Raw genomic sequence first — 16,029 nt, 5'->3', positions numbered from 1 at the left:
TCGCATTACATCAAATAGTGAAATATGTTTGGTTATTTAACCACTGTCACGTTGTGGGGGGGCCCCCTACCGGTCGCCCCCGGTTACAGCAGCAGCGGTCCTGTTTTTGGTCACGTGATGTTCGTCCCTCAGGTAGGCGGGACCCGTGATCCGTCTCACCTGAGGGTCGTTTGTTCGTCTATATATGTCTTGTCTTTGTACCAGTTGACTGCTGGTTATTATTTCCTTAATCTGGAACAATGTCACGGGTTTTTGGTTTGCGCACTTTCTATTAAACCATCCTCTTTCCCTGAGACTTGGCGTGATCGCTTCCTTTTTAAGTTGCTCACCCTGCCCATCACAGAATAACCAGCCACCCTTCGGAAGCCGCCAGTCTCCTTTGCTTTCTCCTTCGTTCGTGGTCATGTCTCGTGGTAAGTGTTTGTCTACGTGCTGTGTGTTTGTCGTGTATTGTCTGAGAGTGTGTTGAGTCTGTCCCCACTCGTCCCGCCGTGTTTAAATGTTGTTTGTGTTAAAACCCATAAGTCACACGGCGGTGACTAGAGCTGGGGACCAGTAGACTCCGCTCTCACCCAGCGAAACTACCGGTGCCTCACATTGCGCACGTTCGTTGTTCGTTATTGTCTGTGTATGTACGTTGTGTTGTGTTTTAATAACGACGCGGACGTGAGCGAGTGTGTGAGTGTGCCGTGGTGTGTGTGTTTCGCTGGTGGTGTTCGTGTGTGTATGTAGACGGGCCCACCGATGCGTGCTGCGCGCTAGAACGCTGTGGGCGTGGCGCGCAAGCCGCTCGCGCATAGCTCTCTCTTTAAAGATCTACGGATCCCGTGGTGAAAACGGTGAGAGAGAGAGCTGGAGTGGGCGCGTCGCGCTCCGCAGAGCTCGCGCATCGGTGGGTCCTGTCCGTTTGTTTGTGTTCTGTCTTTGCGTGTTCGTTTTGTCCTAGAGTGTAGCGTGCTTTGTTTTATGTAATTCCTCTCTTGCACCCCTCTTCACTGTGTGTGGGGAGGGGCCCATTTGAGAGCATCTTGGGTGCGTGTGTGTTTTATGTTTTTGTTTTGTTGTTCCCCGGAGGGGCCCCCCCTAAATATGTTTTTGGGGGGGAGCTATGGGGTTCCTGAGCCACGGCATGTGGCTCAGAAGGCGCTGCTCCTTAGGGAGAACTGGCTTTTGGGAGGGACCCCTGAGCAGGGAGGAGCCCCTGTACCCCTTTGTAGGCTGAGGATGCCTGGGGTGTATGGACAGGGTGTCTCCTCATGCCAAGAAGGGGTCCCCTCCCCCCTGGGTATAAGGGGGTGCAAAGGTCAGGGCAGTGCGTGTTATATGTTGTGTGTCGTCTGTGTGCGTGTGTGTGTGATGTGTTGCAGGTCGCTTCTGGTGGTGGACTGCGGCACTCCCGGACCTAGTGGGGTCTCCAGGCGGAGACCATCCCCTTCAAGCTCGGGGTGACCAGCGTGTCCCTGATGCGGATTGCCAGGGCCCTGGTCTCTGGCGCTCCTGGGTTGGGTGGAGGAGTCCACCTTGAGATGAGGGGCCCTGGGAGGGGTTCACTCCCCAGGAGTCTGGGGTGACCCCTACCGAAAAGGGCAGGGGTCAGCTCCGAGCGAGGAGGTAGGTTCGGGAGGTGTTGGTGGAAGCCGTGGCCGCACCCCAGTGTGGCGGCCTGCACACATCCACACCTGTGACGTCTGTTGGGCCATGTGCTCCCGGTCCGCACTCAGCGGTGGGGCTTAAGCGGCCTAAGGCCGGTTAGGGCGCGAGGGCCCTGTGACCGACCGGGGCATGGTTATCGTCTTGTTGACGGCCTAGTCGGTCCAGGGTCCCGCCCAGGAGGCGAGCTAACCTGTCTGTCTTTTTATGTTTTCAGCTCCAGGACTGCAGGGAACGGGTCCCTGCCTGGTCTGCGTCCTGTGACGAGGAGCTTTTATGTGTTTTGTGTTTCAGCTCAGGACGGCAGGGAACGGGTCCCTGTCTTGACCCCGCCCTCCCGCCCCTTTGTTGTGTTTTGTGTGCTGCCGCTGTAAGCCGCACATCCGGAGGGGAGTGCGGCTTTGGTGGGGGGGTCTGTCACGTTGTGGGGGGGCCCCCTACCGGTCGCCCCCGGTTACAGCGGCAGCGGTCCTGTTTTTGGTCACGTGATGTTCGTCCCTCAGGTGGGCGGGACCCGTGATCCGTCTCACCTGAGGGTCGTTTGTTCATCTATATATGTCTTGTGTTTGTACCAGTTGACTGCTGGTTATTATTTCCTCAATCTGGAACAATGTCACGGGTTTTTGGTTTGCGCACTTTCTATTAAACCATCCTCTTTCCCTGAGACTTGGCGTGATCGCTTCCTTTTTAAGTTGCTCACCCTGCCCGTCACAACCACCAGCATCAAAACGTATGAGGAAATATGAGTTCATTAGCAAACTATCATTATTGGTAGTAGTACTGTTGTATGTTAAAATTCTGGAGGTAAATTTTCCATTCCTCCTGGAGATTGGTATTAATATCAAACAATATACTGAAATAAATTATTTGTAGCTACCAAAATAAAAATAAGTCTCACCATTTTCTGTGAACTCATCATACGTAATGCCGTTGAAGTTCCCACAGAGCCCACAGGTCTGATCCCTGAACTTTGTTGATAACTCAACCTGACAAGTAGGACAAAATGCAGGTCATTCCTAACACTTACACACGGACAGTGAATATAAAGATAGTTCTAGAATGCTGCATGATAGTCTTAATTTCACTCACAGCATATAAAAAATGTGAGTATATATAAAAATAGGAAACGCACACAAAAACATTTCAAAAACAATACATTACAAATGGCAGACTATGACTGCCATACTGACTTCAGTAGCTATTCACCAGACAACCCAATTACCAGAATATTCACTAGTTTCACTATTTACAATTTTAATTCAAGTATTTAAGCATGATTACTTCCTCTTTGTGAAGTACAGCATTGTTAACAGTGAATACTGAGCATTGTCTTTGCACTTCCTTTCTTGTGTATGGACTCTTGCTGTTATCTATTAATCTGCCTTTTAATTTAATCTCTTTTGGATATCTGTGCATGTTTTGGATTTTAGCTGCTGAACTCAGTCTGAATATGATATCTTGGACTTCCTGGCGACTCAGTACTGGCTTTGACCTTCATTTTTGTTATGTCTGGGATATCTGTAAAGCTTGTCCTACAAAAGTCATCTGCACACATGCATGTCACGCTGCATTCTCAATTCAGTAAGTACAAAGTTTTAAAAATCACCTTTTTATTTCCTTTGAGTCAAATGCCTATTTATGAGTCCATGCAATAAACTATATTTTCTATAACTATAAAAATGAGCAGTATTTGTTTTTAAAGTGCAGTTTTCAGGAGGCAGTGATTTAATTATACAGCTGGAGGCAGTTAAAATGATGATTTCATAAAATTATTTAAATTGCTTTTATATTGGCAAGATTACAGCTATAATTTGTATACCTATAATTTAATATATATTTAACACTGGCAAGACTGAAATTTCAGGATCTCCAGGACATCACCTCTCCTTCTTGCCAGCAATTAGAGAACCATTATCCATCTTTTATTATTCAAATGATTTTAAATAAAGAATTTGAATAAAATGTTTTTAAAACTATTATTTAGAGAACTCTTGCATATCAGGTAGAGACACTATATCATAGTTCTTTGCCAGCCTTTGAACTCTATCCCCAGACAGGGATGAGGTTAGGTATAAGGCTCTGTGCTGTAAAACATTTTGTGATATGCCAGTTCATTGAGAAATTGTCAAAGGAAACATCCTGTTTGGATATCTCCAATTATATCACTGCAGATTTTTTTAATTCTTTATATTTTTGTTCTATTCTTATTCTTTGAAAAGCTTCCCTATTTGTAATCTTGGCAAGGCTCTATGTCGCATGGTGTTAGAGTTCCAGCACTAACAGTGATCAGACAACTAAGCTTTACAGTGGATGTTCACCTTCTGCCTTCAGTATATCAGGTACACTTACAAAGAAAATGCTCTCACTGTTCTGAAACGGAAGTCATTTTTTAAAGAGTGTAATGCACATATCATGGCTCATGGTCATAAATATGAATTTAAGGATAGGTTTAAGAGATTAGATCTATTTAGACACTACTTTGCAAATATACTGTATATACAATGGCAATGAAAACAATAGTTGAACTGTACCGAGAGTGAGTTGACTTCATCCCAATTGACTATCACTCCCAACTTGGAAATTATCTTAATGAAACTCGTTGTTTTTTCAATACGCACTCCAAGGTGAGAGCTGGGGAACGTCACTCTGTACAAAACATTTACATAATCATATGACCACATTACATTCACATCACATAATCAAATGACCACAAGCACAGCTTTAAAGTGTTTTAAACAATTCAACAATGCAGTTTATACAAGCTAATAATGTAATTATTTATCTTCACTTAATTTTACTTTTCAAGTTCTAGTTTTTATTTATCTAATATTTATTTATTTATCTAATATTTGTTTATTTATTAATTCCACACAATACTGATGAATTTGCACAGGCTAGTCATATAAGCATTACTCAAAGGTCATTGATCTGATTTTAATCCCAGCCAAAACACTCACTCCTTGTCATCCATGGTAATAGCTCCATTGAAAAGCTTGATGACAATTCCCTCCAGCTTTAAGGTAAAGGAACTGATGGTGGGAATGTTGTTGACATGTTGCCTCCTCATCTGGATATTAAAGTCCATCTTGGTGGTGTCACACAGGGTGGCCAGTACATAGTTACATGTATAGGGTAACTGGAAGAATTCTCCATCAAATGTATTGAAGTGGAAGTTTCCCCAGGTGCTGCAAATCTGTCCGTTGTGACCCACACTCACTCCTGGGTTAAACAACATGTTTTCTTAAGACCAGTTGCAACTTTTCTTGAAACGGAGTAGCAGAGTTTTGAATATTGCTAAAATATATTTTACCTGTATCAGTTATCACTGTAGTTTCTAATTAATATAAAGAGATAGACGATTATTATTCAAAAACATTTTCACAGATAGCTCATAAACAGCTATTTTCAAGAATATTTAACCTGCGCTGAAATGGCAATGTCAGTATCATCAAGTAGTAACCTGTAGTAGCTTGTGTATATTAATACATTTAATTACTGGGATATAGACTATAAAGGTCTACCTGTTGCTCCTTCTTTCTTCTCCACTGATTGTCCTTCATGGGTGTCAGAAGACTCATGAGCTGATTAAATGAGAGTAACAATTACATATTTTTATCAAATACATCACAAATACTCTATTGTGGCACATTAATAGTAATATTCCAGAAAAAAAAATTTACCTGTCATAAAATGACTATGTCGATATTATCAAGTTTTAAAATGTAGTATCCTCTGTATGCTATTACACTTAATTACTAGCATAAAGACTAGAAAGGTCTACCTGATGATCCATCTTTCATATCTACTGATTGGTCTTCATGGCTCTCAGAAGACTCATGAGCTGATTAAATGAGAGTATCCATTCAGAGTATTGATTATATACTTCACAAACACTTTGTCTCATTAATAGCAAACATCCAGACCACTGTAACTTATTATAAAATGTCCATGACATGATTCTTAAGTACACTGTAAAATGTGATAAGTTTATCTTACTTAAAAAAATTGAGGAAACCGGTTGCACTTAAAAAGTTAAGTAAATATAACTGTTATTTTCAAGTTATGTTTACTTAATGTCTACTACTACTTAAATGTACCAAACAGTTGTATTTACTCAGTTTAGTTGAGTTGTACAGACTAAATAGCATAGTAACGCTAACTTGTCATTTATAAGTGGTGCTACTTATATTACCAAAGTTTATGTAACTTTATAAAAAAAAGTCCTGTTTAGGAAATTTAGGAAACCGACTGCCTTAGAAAAATAAAGTAAGCACAATTAAGAACTGTTAGACCACAGTATTTCTTTTATTAATTTCTGATATAAAACCAGCATTAAAATGTTACATGCTGGTTTTATCAAAGCATTGTGCAACATTTTGTGAAGAAGCAAGGAAAAATTGCTTCTTTTATTGCAGCAATAATAACACCAGCTCAAACAAGCAGTGCATCAATATCGCACGAGATAAAAACTTTTAACTCTCACGAACACCTACATAAGGCACAACCTCACTCACCTCTAAATTCTAGCTACTAGACATGGGCTGTGTTCGAAATAGTCTACTACATACTACTGGCGTACTGATCGAGCCCCAAATCAGTATGTCGTATGCGGTATGTGACCAAAATGAAAATTTCCAGTACGCGAAACATACCCGGATGACTTACTACTTCCGCAAAATATACTGCATACTGTACTGCATACTACTACGAGGACCAGTATGCAGTATCCAGTATATACTGAGTCCAGTATGCAGTATCCAGTATGTAGTAGTCTATTTCGAACACAGCCCACGGTAACGGTGCCTTAGATGAACTCAAGTGGCATTTTGGGTAAATGAATGTCCCGCCCCCTACTAAACAACAATAACTTCAGCAGCTAAACTACATAACTAAGACGTTAACACGGCGAAGCCTTTCCAAAAACACACTTGAATCTAAAAAGTGCCTTCAAATTATTATATCTACACTGTTAATACTTTAATGGTGACCATCCGTATTTCTGAACGTAAATTGCTAATCCCGGTTAGCATAAGTTACTTTGCTAATACTTCTGCCAGACAGGTTAATAACCAGAACTGGAAATTATTGCCTCAGTTAAGCTAATCGGTTGGTTCATTAACATGGCAGTCTCATCTCACATTTTAACATAACGTTTACTTAAAAAGTGAAACATGCCCGTTAAACGGTACGTTAAATCTCCGCTGCGCTCCGCTGAAAAACGTTTGACTTGCTGACGTCACTGCGCATGCGTGGATCCTGCAACTTGAAGGTTTGCGTTGAGTATACTCACCTGTATTTTGTTTCTGAGGTGTTTCATAAAAAAATAGGACTTTACTAAAATTATATGAGTTAAATCACTAGGTTATTATGAATTAAGTAAAGGTTACTAATGTTTTTTGATTAAGCAATGGTGTTATCTTTTACAGTGACATAGTTGCCTATGTATATTAATAAACTTAATTATTGGGATATAGACTACACGTACCTGATGATCCTTCTTTCATCTCAACTGATTTTCCTTCATGAGTCTTAGAAGACACTTGAGCTGATAAAATGAGATTATCCATTCAGATTATTGATCAAATGCATCACAAATGCTCTATTATAACTAGCAATTATCCAGAATACTCTGACCTATCATAAAATGGCTATGTAAGTATCATCAAGTATTGAAATGCAGTAGCCTGTGTATATTAATATACATAATTGTGAATATTAGTACACATGACTACGGGAATATATACTTGATATAGACAGATGCTCCTTTCATATACATTGTTTGCTATGTGGGTTTGAGACGATTCATGAATTGATTCGAGTATTTTATCAGACTACTGATCAAATACTTTACAAATACTCTTTCATTGCATAATAATAGCAATTAGCGAAAATACTCTAACCTATCATAAAATGCCAATGTCAGTAATATTTATTAAAATGTAGTAGCCTTTGTACAATAATATTGTCAGGACTGGCTCCAGGGTGGTTCGTCCTGCTGCCACTGGGAGGAGCTCGCGAGCCAGCTCTAGGCAGAGCTCCCACAATCAGCAGTGATGATCTACAGCTGTTTTCATGTAGTATCTCTCTGCTGAATCGTTAAGCCCTCATGCTGCGCATTTGTCAGCCGTTCTCACGCTATCTTGAGTTGCGTTTGCACGGTGTCTCGTCACCAGTCTCGCTTGTTCGAGTTCTAGTTTATTCCTGCGCCGCTTCCTGGCTTCCCTCAAGTTTTCCTTTGCTGTTACGTCTCTGTCTGGGTCTAGTTTCGGAAGGGTTTTGAGTTTTTTGTGGAATTTGCCTGCTAGCCAGCTACATCCCCTGGCGTATTTTGTATTGCCTTCATTTCTTCCTTATTAAGCGTTGAGTTTTCCGCGTCTTCTGAGTTTTCATGTAGTTTATTCTCCCGTGTTGGTACTATGGTCGAGTCATCATTCACGCTTTCAGTTTTCCGCGTCGTTTATGATTCGTTTGTTCTCCCGTGTTTTCTCCGCGGTAGTTTCCTCATTTTTATGCGTTGATTTATTTCGCGTCATTGCATTACGGTGGTTTGTTTTGGTTTGGTCGCGCTGCTTTCAGTTCCTTTATTTTTGTGCGAGCTGGCACTTGGGTTCACCCCTGTTTCTATAGACCTCGCAACAGGTACAGTCCTCGCGTCCCAATGCGTTATAAATATGGCTTAGAAATAGTAATTCTCCAGAATAATGTAACCAATCATAATAAGGCCATGTCTATATTATCAATTATTGAAATGAAGTGGCCTGTGTTTACTAATAAACTTGGGATAAACACTAGAAAGGTCTACCTGATGATCCTTCTTTCATCTCCCTTGATTGGCCTTTGTGGGTGTCAGAGGACTTTTGAGCTGATTAAATGAGAGTATCTATTCAGATTGTTGATCAAATGCATCATAAGCACTCCATTATGGGACATTAAAAGTAATTTTTTAGAACAATTTAAGATTAATCTGAGATTATATCCCAGTAATTAAGTGTATACATTTTTTAAAGTATACTAGAAAGGTCAACCTGATGATCCTTGCTTCATCTTCTTTGAGTGGCCTTTGTGGGTTTCAGAAGGCTCATGAGCTGAATAAATGAGAGTATCCAATCAGATAAATTCTTCAGAACAATTTAAGCTATCATGAAATGGCCACATCAATTTTATCAAGTATTAAAATGTAGTAGCCTAGGTATATTAGTGCAGTTAATTACTAGGATAAAGACTAGAAAGGTGTATCTGATTATGCTTCTTTCATCTCCCTTGACTGCCCATCATGGGTCTCAGAAGACTCAAGAGCTGATTAATTGAGAGTATTCATTCAGATTATAGTTCTAATCCATCAAAATACTATAGTATGGTTTATTAATAGCAATTGGTGACAATTCTCTGAACAATCATAAAATGTCAGTCAGTAATATCAAGCTATAAAATGTAGTAGCCTTTGTACAATAATACACTTAATTACTGGGATATACACTAGAAAGGTTTACCTGATGATGCTTCTTTCATCTCCTTTGACTGTCCTCTGTGAGTCTCAGAAGACTTATGAGCTGATTAAATGAGAGTATCCTTTCAGATTCTTGATCAAATGCATCACAAATACTCCATTATGGGACATTAAGAGTAATTTTTGAGAACAATTTAAGATATTATAAAATGGCCATGTCCATTTTATGAGAGATTAAAATGTAATACATTTAATTACTGGGATATAAAGTATACTAGAAAGGTCAACCTGATGATCCTTGCTTCATCTTCTTTGAGTTGCCTTTGTGGGTTTCAGAAGACTCATTAGCTGAATAAATGAGAGTATCCAATCAGATAAATTCTTCAGAACAATTTAAGCTATCATGAAATGGCCACATCAATTTTATCAAGTATTAAAATGTAGTAGCCTGGGTATATTAGTACAGTTAATTACTAGGATAAAGACTAGAAAGGTGTATCTGATTATGCTTCTTTCATCTCCCTTGACTGCCCATCATGGGTCTCAGAAGACTCAAGAGCTGATTAATTGAGAGTATTCATTCAGATTATAGTTCAAATCCATCAAAATACTATAGTATGGTTTATTAATAGCAATTGGCGACAATTCTCTGAACAATCATAAAATGTCAGTCAGTAATATCAAGCATTAAAATGTAGTAGCCTTTGTACAATAATACACTTAATTACTGGGATATACACTAGGAAGCTCTACCTGATGATGCTTCTTTCATCTCCTTTGACTGTCCTTTGTGGGTCTCAGAAAACTTATGAGCTGATTAAATGAGAGTATCCATTCAGATTGTTGATCAAATGCATCACAAATATTCCATTATTGCACATTAAGAGTAATTTTTGAGAACAATTTAAGATATCATAAAATAGCTATGTAGAACAATAATACACTTAATTACTGGCATATATACTAGAAAGGTATACCTGATGATCCTTGTTTCATCTCTTTTGATTGGTCTTTGTGGGTTTCAGAAGACTCATGAGCTGATTAAATGAGAGTATCCAATCAGATTAACAAGCAAATACATCAGAAATACTCAACTATGGCACATAAACAATAATTCTTCAGAACAATTTAAGCTATCATGGAATGGCCACATCAGTTTAATCAAGTATTAAATTGTAGTAGCCTGGGTATATTAATACAGTTAATTACTAGGATAAAGACTAGAAAGGTGTATCTGATCATGCTTTTTTCATCTCCCTTGACTGCCCATCATGGGTCTCAGAAGACTCAAAATCTCATTAATTGAAAGTATCCATTCAGATTATAGTTCAAATCCATCAAAATACTATAGTATGGTTTATTAATAGCAATTGGTGATAATTCTCTGAACAATCATAAAATGTCAATGTCAGTAATATCAAGCATTAAAATGTAGTAGCCTTTGTACAATAATACACTTAATTAATGGGATATACACTAGAAAGGTCTACCTGATGATGTTTTTTTCATATCCTTTGACTGTCCTTTGTGGGTCTCAGAAGACTTATGAGCTGATTAAATGAGAGTATCCAATCAGATTGTTGATAAAATGCATCACAAATTCTCCATTATGGCACATTAAGAGTAATTTTTGAGAACAGTTTAAGACATCATAAAATGGCCATGTCCATTTTATGAAGGATTAAAATGTAATAACCTTTGAACAATAATGCACTTAATTACTGAGGTATATACTAGAAAGGTCTACCTGATGATCCTTCTTTCATCTCCTTTGATTGCCCTTTGTGGGTCTCAGAAGACTCACGAGCTGATTAAATGAAATTATCCTTTCAGATTATAGATCAGATACATCATAAATACTCTATTATGTATAATTTATAGTATCTCTTCAGAATACTGTAACCAATCATAACAAGGCCATGTCAATATTATCAAGTATTGAAATGTAGTGTCCTGTGTTTAATAATACACTTAATTACTGGCATACTAGAAAGATATACCTAATGATCCTTGTTTCATCTCTTTTGATTGGTCTTTGTGGGTTTCAGAAGACTCATGAGCTGATTTAAATGAGAGTGTCCAATCAGATCAACAAGCAAGTACATCAGAATTACTCAACCATGGCACATAAACAATAATTCTTCAGAACAATTGAAGCTATCATGAAATGGCCATAGTATTAAAATGTATTATATTATTATTATTATATATTATAATTATTATTATTAAGTTGTACCTGATGATGCTTTTTCAATCACTTTTGATTGCCCTTTGTTGGTCTGAGAAGACTCATGAGCTGATTAAATGAGAGAATTCATTCATATTTATAGTTCAAATCCATCAAAAATAGTTTATTATGACTTACTGTAATACTGTAACCAATTATAGCAAGGCCATGTCAATAATATGAAGTATTGAAATGTAGGAGCCTATGCATAATAATAAAATGTATTACATATAGACTAGAAATGTATACCTGATGATCCATCTTTAGTCTCCATTGATTGCACTTTGTGGGTTTCAGAAGTCTCACGAGCTGATTAAATGAGAGTATTCCTTCAGACTACTGATCAAATATTTCCCAAAAACTTCATAATTGCTCTTTAAATAACAATTCTCTATAACATTGTAACCTTTATAAAATGTCAATTTCCATGTTATTATCAATGTTATAATCTTTAATAAGTAATAAATTAAGTACTAGCCTGGGTATATTGATACACTTTATTACTATATAATTACACTGGAATGTCATACCTGATGTTTCTTGTTTCATTTTCATTGTTTGGACAACTTCAATTTTAGAAGAATCGTGAGCTGATCAAATGAGAGATTCCATTCAGATTATTGATCAAATATTTCATCAATACTTTATAATTTTTCATTAATATAAATTTTTCAGATCAGGGGTCGGCAACCTATGGCACGCGTGCCACCTTTGGCACGCCGAGGCATAATCACTGGCACACGGCACGCTGGACCAGCATCAGCAAAAAAAAATTATAAATGAATATAAATTATTATATTAATGGATTATACTTTCGCGGAGGCGTTTATACTTGGAGCCCTTGCGGCTCCGGCCCTGTTGTGCGTATTATGTGGTGTTTATGTCTGTATAGTGTTATTAATGATTATTAATTGTGTTATTACTTAAGTCATCCCGGTCCATCTTTTTATGTACATGTGCATTATCTTACTTCACCCTCCATGTATGTGTAACATTGCCGTCTTCATGACCTCCCCATGTGTTTCATGTGCAAGGCCAACCTAATTTAGGTCTCATGTTGTATGAATTGTGCCTGTGAGTGCTGGTTTTATTGAAAGTGAAGAATAAAACCTCTGTTCTGTGGGAGAATGGACTTGTCTGCAGCGTCTTTCTCCCAAGTCACAACGTTGTATGATTGTTATGCAGTTTGGACATATTTGTTTAAAATAAAATGATCCGAATGATACATTTTAAGTGCATAGTATGCTTTAATGTTATGTTATTAGTTACATTACATTTTATTTCTTTCAGCTAACCTAAAATTGTAATTGTTTGGAGCTAATTACAATTAGATTTAACAAACTAAAATAACACATTAGGGTAATTACTAAGTTTACCTTTCCTGAAACTGTACTGTTGAGTTGTGAAGGACCGGTATTTGACTTTTCAGTAACGCTAATAATTGAATTGGAAAACTGTGAAAAGTTAAGTTGACTTGCCTTAAAATTAATTCGTATTAATGCAAATTGATCATTTGAAAATACTTAGATTGTTAAGCTCATCTAACTTAAAAAAATATGTTCATCTAACATGTTAACTTGATTTGAAGAAACTTAATTCATTTGCGTGTTACCAATTGAAGTAATTTTTTTAAGTTGTTCCAATAATTCACTTTTTACAGTGTAGACATGTTATAGTTGGCACTCCATGTCTCAAAGGTTGCCGACCCCTGCTCCAGATCATTGCACCGTACCCTAAAAGTCCTACCCTATTCTATCCCCCTGTCAATCCTGTTTGTGTCAGTGTTTGACTTCCTTGTTTTGATGGTCCATTTGCTCCCGTGTTTCACTTTGAGTTTCCACACCTGTTTATCCCCTCATCACCTGTTATTCCCCTCACCTGTGTCTTATTTACTTTCCTTGGTTGTCTGTGTATTCATACCCCATGTCAGTATCTATTGGTTGCTGGTCATTGTTACTGTAGCCTTCTCTTTATTAGTCTCTGTATATTTTGAATGCTGTGTTTGTGTTAGCATTTGTGTTATTCATTGCTGGTGTTACTGCGTTTTTCTGTGTTTTTCTAGTTTTCTCGCTGATTTTCACCAACTCTGACTCTCTGTCCTTTGTGTATCATGCTGAGTCAGTCTCGTAAGTCTCGTCTCTGTATTGCCAATAGGAAAGTTTACCTATTGTGTTCTGACAAGGAAGATCTATTGAAAATAAACCTGTCCTGTCCTCGCATTTGTGTCTGCCTCCTCTCAGTCTAATGTTACAAAAGGACTAACCATACCATGGACAAAGCAAGAGAGTGAGTTTAAGGAATCTGAATACTCTAGTGGAGGGGTTGACTTCAGGTTCCATCTCCCCATTACAAACCACCTCTACACTTGGTCCCTGTTCAAGAGATGCACAGAAGAGAAAACAACTTCCCCACAGCATTCGAAACTCCTAATGTTTTCTCAGGAAGAGGGTCAGAAGAGGACTTTGTACCATAAATTCACAAAGTAGACTGTCAGTCACCTATAGCCTAGTGCCCTGTCCTGTCATCCTGTGTCATGTCCACATCTATACCCATTAATTCTGGTCCCACTTGACCTATCTCTGTGTCACCTGGTCCTGTTCTCTCTAGTAGTGTCTCTAGCCTGCCCCCTATGTGTCCCTCCCTGGTTTCCTGCTATCCCTGATTGTCTTCTGTTCCTTTCTACAAGAAGATGTGAAGACATGTGTCTTCTAGTGTCTTCTTGGTGGTCTTAGATGGTGAGGGGGTGTGTAATTACTGACTCCGTTCCCCCTGTCAAACGTTCGGGTCTGTTTGACTTATTTGTTTGACTTAATTGTGTTTATTTTTGGTAAACTTTACTTTTTTCACCTGTTTTCTGTGCATGTATACCACTGATTGTATCCATGTCTGTATCCATTGGTTGCTGCACATTGTTACTGTAGCCTTCATATTATTAATCTCTGTATCTTTTCAACTCTCCATTTGACTAGGTTCATGTTCTGTACCCTGTATCTTCTGCTCTGTGTTTCCTGTCCAGTTAACCTCACAATCATCACATGTTTTTTGTAGATTTCTGTAGTTCTGTTTGTGTATTTGACAAAGTTGTGTATCATATTATTTTCTTTTTGATTCAGTTGGTTGCTCTGTTTTAGTCATATTGTAGTTTGGTTTGCTTTCTGTCTAATCTTCTATTTTTACATGTTTCTATTAACATGTAATTAACTAATTATTATTTGCTACTGTTCTGTTAACTGTTTTCCTAGTTGTCTCGCTGGTTTTCCCAAATGGCAATCTTATCCTAAGTAAATAAGTAATAAATTAGGTAATAAACTGTAGTAGCCAGGGTATATTAATATACTTAACCTGGATATACACCAGAACCTACCTGGTTCTCCTGGTTTCATCTTCATCGATGGTTTCTTTTGGTCTGATCAAATGAAAGTATCAATGAACACACATTCACAGAATAATTCAGAATGTTTCTGATACATCAAGACTGAAATAGAATTAATAAAATACACTTAAAACAGATGTTATACAATATTGATTATTTACGTCAATAATATTTTTTATAGTTCAAAAGTGAATAATGCACTGGAACTGGGTTTTTTATTAGTAAAAAGAATCACTGATACCAATCACTGTTCTCAAAATGTCCTTCTCAAAATGTTTGCTGTACAAATTTATATCGCTTCCCATTACCTGAATAAACAAAGCTTATATCCATCTAAGTGAAACTGTCAAAGAGCATAAATGGACAGGCAACAGAAAATGCATGCAGACTAAACAAAACAGAATTTAAATATCTTTAACAGTTTACAAGTATAATCCACTTTATAACCAAGAACCAACCTGTTTGTTGTGATGACTGCAGTATGATGAGTAATGTAACACATCTCAGCATCCACACTCGAGACATTATTGGCCTTCCCATCGTTACCAGCCCTGGGATGTAAGTGAGAGGCTGCGTCCCCTCTTTCACCTACCTCGTCCTCTAAGGGGGTTTTTATAAGGAATCTTGCTCATGTTAAAGAGTAATTATTATTTCAGGGTGGAGCATGAATTAATACTGACATTCTCATTATATTGTCTATGACAATATTAAGACTGCTATTTTAAACTAATATTTGAGGCTTTTGTTTAACATCACATATGCTTTAGGTAAACTTTCAAATACCTCATTGTGTCTCCAATTGTTGACTAATACTGTGCCACTGTGGTTAGCACCCTTGGGTGCACACTGTACCTGAGCCTGAACAAGACACACCCTGCCCATTTGAAACTTTGTGGTCTGTTCCTCCACTGAATGGCTTTGCATCACTCAGTTGTCAGCAGGAGAATCATGTGTTCATGGTATCCACAGGCTATCAGGGTCATTGGGGTAAGGGCAAGAACTAAAATAAATCATCCCTTTCCAGAGAGGCATCAAAGCCCAACTTATCTATACCCTGAATATTTTCCAGTTTTCCAGTGCCATATAGGTGACTCAGGATGCTCCTTCAGTGCAGACAGGAAGTCCTACCCGGATGAGGGTCTTATTCAACACATTCCACCCCCTAACAAATTGTGAAATTGGAGTTTTAGCATTAGAATGCATTTCACTGTTTAGCTATCATGTGTTTAGCTACCATAGACAAATGATTGTAATTCCTCACCAGGCAACAATGAAAGAGCTGGTTAACCTGGAGCAATAAGTTAAACTCTGAACTAGTCTTCCAGTGGGCTG

At 38.2% G+C, this 16,029-nt stretch overlaps 1 protein-coding gene across 9 annotated transcripts in view; it reads right to left on the bottom strand.

Moving 5' to 3' along the window:
* The window catches only part of LOC143492558 (uncharacterized), a 69,426-nt gene extending 54,155 nt beyond the window's left edge, over positions 1-15,271 (bottom strand). Inside the window, exons 1-16 of one of the 9 annotated variants that reach the window (XM_076990893.1) lie at positions 15,156-15,271; positions 14,689-14,730; positions 11,855-11,914; positions 11,574-11,633; positions 11,334-11,393; positions 11,098-11,157; positions 10,845-10,904; positions 10,588-10,647; positions 10,075-10,134; positions 7,136-7,195; positions 5,432-5,491; positions 5,172-5,231; positions 4,961-4,984; positions 4,608-4,869; positions 4,182-4,296; positions 2,549-2,636 (exon numbers count right to left, since the gene is read on the bottom strand). In XM_076990893.1, coding sequence (XP_076847008.1) covers positions 2,549-2,636; positions 4,182-4,296; positions 4,608-4,869; positions 4,961-4,984; positions 5,172-5,231; positions 5,432-5,491; positions 7,136-7,195; positions 10,075-10,134; positions 10,588-10,647; positions 10,845-10,904; positions 11,098-11,157; positions 11,334-11,393; positions 11,574-11,633; positions 11,855-11,914; positions 14,689-14,730; positions 15,156-15,237 — 1,213 coding nt within the window. In that variant the 5' untranslated portion in view covers positions 15,238-15,271. Of the gene's footprint in view, positions 1-2,548; positions 2,637-4,181; positions 4,297-4,607; positions 4,870-4,960; positions 4,985-5,171; positions 5,232-5,431; positions 5,492-7,135; positions 7,196-8,452; positions 8,513-8,675; positions 8,736-9,140; positions 9,175-10,074; positions 10,135-10,587; positions 10,648-10,844; positions 10,905-11,097; positions 11,158-11,333; positions 11,394-11,573; positions 11,634-11,854; positions 11,915-14,688; positions 14,731-15,155 lie in introns of those variants that run through there. The other 8 variants (XM_076990895.1, XM_076990894.1, XM_076990897.1 and 5 more) reach the window with 8 other exon arrangements.
* Between the last annotated feature and the right edge of the window lie 758 nt (positions 15,272-16,029).

This window comes from Brachyhypopomus gauderio, unplaced genomic scaffold (genome assembly GCF_052324685.1).
Source record: "Brachyhypopomus gauderio isolate BG-103 unplaced genomic scaffold, BGAUD_0.2 sc79, whole genome shotgun sequence".
NCBI classification, from domain to species: Eukaryota; Metazoa; Chordata; class Actinopteri; order Gymnotiformes; family Hypopomidae; genus Brachyhypopomus; species Brachyhypopomus gauderio.
Note: the sequence above shows the minus strand (reverse complement) of the source record. Positions and strands in the feature narration are given on the sequence as shown.